General features: G+C 40.1%; 1 protein-coding gene across 1 annotated transcript in view; it reads left to right on the top strand.

The window, feature by feature from the left end:
• The window catches only part of PROSER1 (proline and serine rich 1), a 31,551-nt gene that overhangs the window by 8,111 nt on the left and 15,114 nt on the right, over nucleotides 1-8,326 (top strand). The window contains exons 4-7 of the mRNA XM_010835729.1: nucleotides 2,796-2,890; nucleotides 3,899-3,992; nucleotides 5,080-5,190; nucleotides 6,696-6,779. Coding sequence (XP_010834031.1) covers nucleotides 2,796-2,890; nucleotides 3,899-3,992; nucleotides 5,080-5,190; nucleotides 6,696-6,779 — 384 coding nt within the window. The remainder of the gene's footprint in view (nucleotides 1-2,795; nucleotides 2,891-3,898; nucleotides 3,993-5,079; nucleotides 5,191-6,695; nucleotides 6,780-8,326) is intronic.

Raw genomic sequence — 8,326 nt, 5'->3', positions numbered from 1 at the left:
CTCCCAGCATCAGAGTCTTTTCCAATGAGTCAACTCTTCAAATGAGGTGGCCAAAGTACTGGAGTTTCAGCTTCAGCATCATTCCCTCCAAAGAAATCCCAGGGCTGATCTCCTTCAGAATGGACTGGTTGGATCTCCTTGCAGTCCAAGGGACTCTCAAGAGTCTTCAATAGTGTTTAAAAACAACTTCAGTTGATTCGATGACACCACCCTTATGGCAGAAAGTGAAGAGGAACTCAAAAGCCTCTTGATGAAAGTGAAAGAGGAGAGTGAAAAAGTTGGCTTAAAGCTCGAAAACTAAGATCATGGCGTCTGGTCCCATTACTTCATGGGAAATAGATGGGGAAACAGTGTCAGACTTTTATTTTTTGGGGCTCCAAAATCACTGCAGATGGTGATTGCAGCCATGAATTAAAAGACGCTTCCTTCTTGGAAGGAAAGTTATGACCAACCTAGATAGCATATTGAAAAGCAGAGATATTACTTTGCCAACAAAGGTCCGTCTAGTCTAGGCTATGGTTTTTCCAGTAGTCATGTATGGATGTGAAAGTTGGACTGTGAAGAAAGCTGAGCGCCAAAGAATTGATGCTTTTGAACTTTGAACATCAATAATAATTGATGCTTATGTAAGTGGTGTTGGAGAAGACTCTTGAGAGTCCCTTGGACTGCAAAGAGGTCCAACCAGTCCATCCTAAAGGAGACCAGTCCTGGGCGTTCATTGCAAGGACTGATGCTGAGGCTGAAACTCCAGTACTTTGGCCACCTCATGCAAAGAGTTGACTCATTGGAAAAGACCCTAATGCTGGGAGGGATTGGGGGCAGGAGGAGAAGGGGATGACAGAGGATGAGATGGCTGGATGGCATCACTGACTTGATGCACATGAGTTTGGGTCAACTCCGGGAGTTGGTGATGAACAGGGAGGCCTGGCGTGCTATGATTCATGGGGTCGCAAAGAGTTGGACACGACTGAGCAACTGAACTGAACTGAATCTCCTTATGTTGACTTTGATTTCGAATTTCCTCCACTGCTAACATCAATATATAAATTGACCTGCTTTTCAGAAACATAGGTATCCTAGACAAATATTAAATTACGTAACAGTCCATATAATCGTCAAGTGTCACAATGCACATTAACTTTCTTAGAAGTCCTGCAATAAAAGAACCTGTTAATATTTAACCCATGCCAACATCCGCTGGATCATAGAAAAAGCAAGAGAGTTCCAGAAAAACATCTATTTCTGCTTTATTGACTATGCCGAAGCCTTTGACTGTGTGGATCAAAATAAACTGTGGAAAATTCTGAAAGAGATGGGAATACCAGACCACCTGATCTGCCTCTTGAGAAATGTGTATGCAGGTCAGGAAGCAACAGTTAGAACTGGACATGGAACAACAGACTGGTTCCAAATAGGAAAAGGAGTTCGTCAAGGCTGTATATTGTCACCGTGCTTATTTAACTTATATGCAGAGTACATCATGAGAAACGCTGGACTGGAAGAAACACAAACTGGAATCAAGATTGCTGGGAGAAATATCAATAATCTCAGATATGCAGATGACACCACCCTTATGGCAGAAAGTGAAGAGGAACTCAAAAGCCTCTTGATGAAAGTGAAAGTGGAGAGTGAAAAAGTTGGCTTAAAGCTCAACATTCAGAAAATGAAGATCATGGCATCCGGACCCACCATTTCATGGGAAATAGATGGGGAAACAGTGGAAACAGTGTCAGACTTTATTTTTCTGGGCTCCAAAATCACTGCAGATGGTGACTGCAGCCATGAAATTAAAAGACGCTTACTCCTTGGAAGGAAAGTTATGACCAACCTAGATAGCATATTCAAAAGCAGAGACATTACTTTGCCAACAAAGGTTTGTCTAGTCAAGGCTATCGTTTTTCCTGTGGTCATGTATGGATGTGAGAGTTGGACTGTGAAGAAGGCTGAGCGCCGAAGAATTGATGCTTTTGAAGTGTGGTGTTGGAGAAGACTCTTGAGAGTCCCTTGGACTGCAAGGAGATTCAACCAGTCCATTCTGAAGGAGATCAGCCCTGGGATTTCTTTGGAAGAAATGATGCTAAAGCTGAAACTCCAGTACTTTGGCCACCTGATGCAAAGAGCTGACTCATTGGAAAAGACTCTGATGCTGGGAGGGATTGGGGGCAGGAGGAGAAGGGGACGACAGAGGATGAGATGGCTGGATGGCATCACTGTCTCGATGGACGTTGAGTCTGAGTGAACTCCGGGCGGCAGTGATGGACAGGGAGGCCTGGCGTGGTGCGATTCATGGGGTCACGAAGAGTTGGACACTACTGAGCGACTGATCTGATCTGATCCCCTAATCGTGTGATTGGAGTACCTTTTTTTAATAACACTATTCAGTACCATGGACTTCACTAGAAGTGCTGATTGTGACATAACCTAGCATTCCAACTGAGAAATTACGATTGTTTTCTAACTTTTCAAGCAGTGTGTCTCCCTTATTTGTAAATAGCCTCTTTTTATATAGCCTTTCTGAGGAAAGTAGAATATATATATTTTTTAATAGATGAACATATTGAGAGATGTGGATAAGAAAGAGCACATAGGAGAACTTAGTTCTTCAATTAAAGTAATTACATTGAAAAAGCCTAGTTTTAATCCACATAGTTGTTAGGACTTACTTTTGATTAAGCAGATTTCATCTAATATTTATATTAAGAACATTTAATTACAGTACCCCCCACCCCCAAAAGGCAGATTCTGGCATGAAAATTTCTCATGTTGAAAGTAGAATTATTATTTTTTATTAATAGAAAATGGTGGCTGTTCACCCAGGAGAAGTGGTCAATATACTCAACTGTTTTACCTTCAGTAAAGACAAACTAGTTGCTCTTGAACTGTTAGCTTCGTAAGTATTTCTTCTTCTTTTTACTCAGAAAAATTTGGAAAACTTTTCAAACGTCTTTTAACTCATTAGTGTATGTTAATGTGTCAGAATTATATTGGTAAATGGAACTAATGAAATGTATGAAAGCATAGAGCTGAATTCTTATATCTAAGTAGCTAGTGTGCTCATTACACATGATTATAAACTTGTAAAATTAGTGGTGCTTATTGAGTTTAGTTATTTTGATTTGGCTGCGTATCGGTGACTTGCTTTGCCTTCCCACTGGGAATAACTTGAGAGGCTTGTTGGTAAATCCAGAGGACGTATGGCTAGATGGGTTTTCCACGTTCTGACAGTGTATGTATTTTTTTGCTTCCTATACACTTATTCTCTCTGGATCTTGTTTTCCTCAATTGTGAAAATAAGGATCTTATCTACGTGGTAGGGATGCAGATTTTTAGTACTATAAAATTTAAAACACCCAGCACAGCATTTGAGAAATGATTGTGAAATAAATTTGAGAAATGAATGTTAGAGAAAAGGAACCTACTCTCCTATAATGTATTTATGAGAGTCTACAAATTGCTATGTATTTCCAGCACATGCAGTTTTTAAGTCCCTAATATATTTATAAATGACCACAAAAACACAAATTTAAAATAAAACATAAGATAAAACTTCATTTTTAGATCAACCTTGATTTTTATGCATTTACCACAGGGGTTTGTTTTATTGCCATTAGCTCTCCTGACACAGACAGGGTAGATTTGCAAGAATCTCAAAATAGTGATTTTTTTTTTTTTTTTAAATTTGAAATATTGCTTTGTTACTTTCAAGTAGCCAGATAAACATCATTCAGTTACTATATGTACCATATTTATATAAACATGTTAATTACACTCATCAATCAAAACTGAATAACCATACTCTCTTGTTACATCATGGAAAAAAGCTTACTCACATATATCTGTGTATAAATGTGTGTGTCCAGGTTCTTAAATGAAAAGCTAAATTGTATTTCCTTGGTAGAAACATTGTTGATGCACAGAATTCTCGTCCCATTGAAGATTTGTTCAGGATAAATATGTCTGAGAAGAAACGGTGTAAGAGGGTGCTTGAACAGGTAATTTCCTCAAGATTGCTATGTAAGTGGCACGTGGTTTTCCTGAATGCTGATGAAAAAAACAGTACCGATCTTATTACTGTGCTAACTTTTGATGAATAACCTGACTGCTGTTCTGTGATGGGTTAATAATGACAGCCCTGCAGTCTGTGGTGGGGAACTAGAGCTTTTAGGGGTGAGAGGGGAACACTGGGGTGTGAAGAGATGGTTTGAGAGTGAGAAGCCAGTGGCGCCTCAGTATGAGCCTCATGGGGTGTTTTTCTCAATCCCTTGGTAGCTCTGCCATGTCTCCAAGCTTTTGTCTTTAACTTTATGTGTTTAGGAGGAACTGACTCAGATGATAAAGAATCTGCCTGCAGTGCAGGAGACCTGGGTTCGATCCCTGGGTCGGGAAGATCCCCTGGAGAAGGAAATGGCAAACCCATTCCAGTATTCTTGCCTGGAAAAATCCAATGGACAGAGGAGCCTGGCGGGCTACCGTCCATGGGGTCACAAGAGTCAGACACCACTTAGCAACTAAACCACCACCAGGAACTTGACTTATTTGTCATCGGGCTTATTTTCATCAAACTTAGAAAAGATGAATAATTATAAGGCTAAATTCCAGTTTGTTCATTTCAAGTCTCTAATAGTGGGAGAAGTCGTACTTGTCCAAGTCTAGAAAACTTGATTCGTCATTCAAGGTAGTTATTTCTTAGGATTTTGACAGGTGGAAACTGGATTAGAGGTTAGAAACCTGCTCGAGGAGGGCATGGACTGTTCCCCCAGGAGCTGCAGCCCAGTCGTATTTAGTCCTTGCACACAATTTATAGAATCCATCGTGAAGAGGTCTTTGGGTAGGAGTCTACTAGTTGCAATGATAAAAACATTCAGTTACCATTTAAATAATTCCATTTAAGTGAAGTGATTTTACTTACTAATTTTAGTCATGTTCACCAGTGGAAGTGCTGACTGATGTATGAACAGATTGAATGTGATGCTCTTCCTTAATCCATCCTATTTAGCAGGGCTTCCCAATATCCAGAATGCTAAATTTTGTGAGTTTATTTTATGTTTTTTAACAATCCTCCTCTTTGTTATGTTACAGGCTTTCAAAGGGGGCTGCAAAGCTCCTCATGCGATGATATCTTCTTGTGGAACAATCCCAGGAAATCCGTATCCCAAAGGAAAACCTAGTCGCATCAATGGAATTTTCCCAGTAAGCATACTTGTGTGGCTCCATGTGCAACTTCTTTGTATAAAATTGAACACAGTTATGGTATTTAAAGAAAATGCCAGTTGTTGATGCTTCTACGAAGTAAAGGAATTTTACTATGTCAGCAACATAATTCATAGATTTACCACTGAAAGAAAGCTCATACATAAGCTATATTAAAATATTTCTGTAAAATATACAGAACAACAAGCTAGACAGAAAAGAGAGTGATTTGGTTTTGACTTGTTTTGGCAAGTATTTTAGAAGCACTGATTTACATGTAATAAAGGACTATTTCTCAGATTCTCAGTATTCTTCAGTTTCACACTTGTGTGTTTGGGAAATCCTGCATGCAGTGTCTCCTTTTTGGAGAATCACATTGCATAATAAAGTCTCTGAGAAGTGCCACAAGAAAGACACTTATTTTTATGTCACCCAGTGTTCCTCAGATTTCTTTATGAAATAATTTTTTCAAAGAATGGTGTATTTTTAATGGCAATGTGACAAATAGCCTTAAAACTTAGTGGATTGAAACAATAAACATTTAGTGTCTCATGCAGTTTCTCTGGACCAGGAATCTAGGAATAGCTTAGTTTGTTTGGTTCTGGCTCAGGGTTTCTCATGAGGCTGCAATCATCTGATCGCTTGATTGGAGCGTGAGCCTGAGCTTCCAAGGTGAGTCACGAACCTAGCAAATTAGTATTGAGGTTAGCAGGCAGGGGGGGGTCTTTGTTCCTCAGCATAAGGACATTTCCATAGTGCTGCTCGAATACCTCTAGACATGGCAGCTGACTTCCATCAGAGCAGGTAGTCCTGGAGACGGCCGGCAGAGGCCATGTTGTCTGTTATGGCTCAGTCTTGGGAGTCAAATGCCCTCAGTTCTGGAACATCCTGTTTGTTACATGGGTCAGTCCTGTTCATGTAGGGGGCTGCACAGGGACACGTAGGAGCTGAGGATCACTGGGAGCCGCCTTGGAAACTAGCTCCAAACTAGTATGTACCACTTAGAACACAAACTGTTGGGGGACACATTGTAATAGGGTGTCAGCTTATTTTCGTCTGTTAATTAGAGCAGTCTCGTGTGAGGTCAGTATAAGCGATCACACTTAATAGGTACAGAGAACACCATTTCTTATTACTTATTTTCAACTGTAATATAAGTACTGTTTTTGATTCTTTGAGCATCAGACACTGTAGCACTGGAGCTGTCTCTGGCTGCTCCTACTGTGCAGTGAAAAAATTAGAACATACTTCTCCTCCTCTGTCTCCCCATGTGTATTGTGTATTTCCTTGAACCTCTGTACGTGTTGTGAGAGCTGCATCAGGATCATGAGCCAGAGCAGGACTGGGGCTGTGCTTCGTCCTTACACTCCTGCCAAGTTATGTTCTTTATTCAGGGTAGCACAGCAAGGGTCTGGATTTGTTTTATTTTTGCTTTGGGGTTTGTATGGGTTTGTTTTGTTTTTAATCTCAATTATCTTTCCTTCTTTTTCTTTTTTTTGAAATAGGGAACCCCTTTGAAGAAAGATGGTGAGGACTGTTCCAATGAAGGCAAAGGAATAGCCGCACGGATTCTTGGACCATCCAAACCAGTATGTTTAGAAAAGAAGTGACAGAACAAGTCTTGATGCTTATATCTGGTTTTCTGTCTATTCAAAGCATAAATTTCATTTTTTGTTGGGCAGTCTAAAGTGCAATAGAAACTCTAGGAAAGTGAATGGGTTCCTAGGGAAATACACTATAATTGGTTAGCCGTGTTAAAGGCCCCTTTGAGGATTAATGGCATATTGTAAAGGTAGACCAGTTGAACTGCTATCAGTGTTTTTTTTTCCTGCAGCCATATTTAGCAGTTCGCTTGGAGACGTGGAGAGTAGAGAGTTCACTTTAACTAAGGTTGACCTACAAGACCTTTTAGAACACCCAAATGAGATGTCCTTTTCATTATAGGGGACTGGAATGCAAAAGTAGGAAGTCAAGAAACACCTGGAGTAACAGGCAAATTTGGCCTTGAAATACAGATTGAAGCAGGACAAAGGCTAATAGAGTTTTGCCAAGAGAACGCACTGGTCATAGCAAACACCCTCTTCCAACAACACAAGAGAAGACTCTACACATGGACATCACCAGATGGTCAACACCAAAATCAGATTGATTATATTCTTTACAGCCAAAGATGGAGAAGCTCTATACAGTCAGCAAAAACAAGACTGGGAACTGACTGTGGCTCAGATCATGAACTCCTTATTGCCAAATTCAGACTTAAATTGAAGTAAGTAGGGAAAACCCTAGACCATTCAGGTATGACTTAAATCAAATCCCTTATGATTATACAGTGGAAGTGAGAAATAGATTTAAGGGACTAGATCTGATAGACAGAGTGCCTGATGAACTGTGGACGGAGGTTTGTGACATTGTACAGGAGACAGGGATCAAGACCATCCCCATGGAAAAGAAATGCAAAAAAGCAAAATGGCTGTCTGAGGAGGCCTTACAAATAGCTATGAAAAGAAGAGAAGCGAAAAGCAAAGGAGAAAAGGAACGATACAAGCATCTGAATGCAGAGTTCCAAAGAATAGCAAAGAGAGATAAGAAAGCCTTCCTCAGCGATCAATGCAAAGAAATAGAGGAAAACAACAGAATGGGAAAGACTGTAGATCTCTTCAAGAAAATTAGAGATACCAAGGAAACATTTTATGCAAAGAAGGGCTCGATAAAGGAAAAAAATGGTATGGACTTAAAAGAAGAAGAAGATATTAAGAAGAGGTGGCAAGAATACACAGAAGAACTACACAAAAAAGATCTTCATGACCCAGATAACCACGATGGTGTGATCACTCACCTAGAGCCAGACATCCTGGAATGTGAAGTCAAGTGGGCCTTAGAAAGCATCACTAGGAAGAAAGCTAGTGGAGGTGAAAAAGATGGGAATACCAGACCACCTGACCTGCCTCTTGAGAAATCTATATGCAGGTTAGAAAGCAACAGAACTGGACATGGAACAACAGACTGGTTCCAAATAGGAAAAGGAGTACGTCAAGGCTGTATATTGTCACCCTGCTTATTTAACTTATATGCAGAGTACATCATGAGAAACGCTGGGCTGGAAGAAGCACAAGCTAGAATCAAAATTGCTGGGAGA

This window comes from Bison bison, unplaced genomic scaffold (genome assembly GCF_000754665.1).
Source record: "Bison bison bison isolate TAMUID 2011002044 unplaced genomic scaffold, Bison_UMD1.0 scf7180017864048, whole genome shotgun sequence".
Classification (NCBI taxonomy): Eukaryota; Metazoa; Chordata; class Mammalia; order Artiodactyla; family Bovidae; genus Bison; species Bison bison.
The sequence above is the reverse complement of the archived record's forward strand: the minus strand, read 5'-3'. Positions and strand labels throughout refer to the sequence as shown.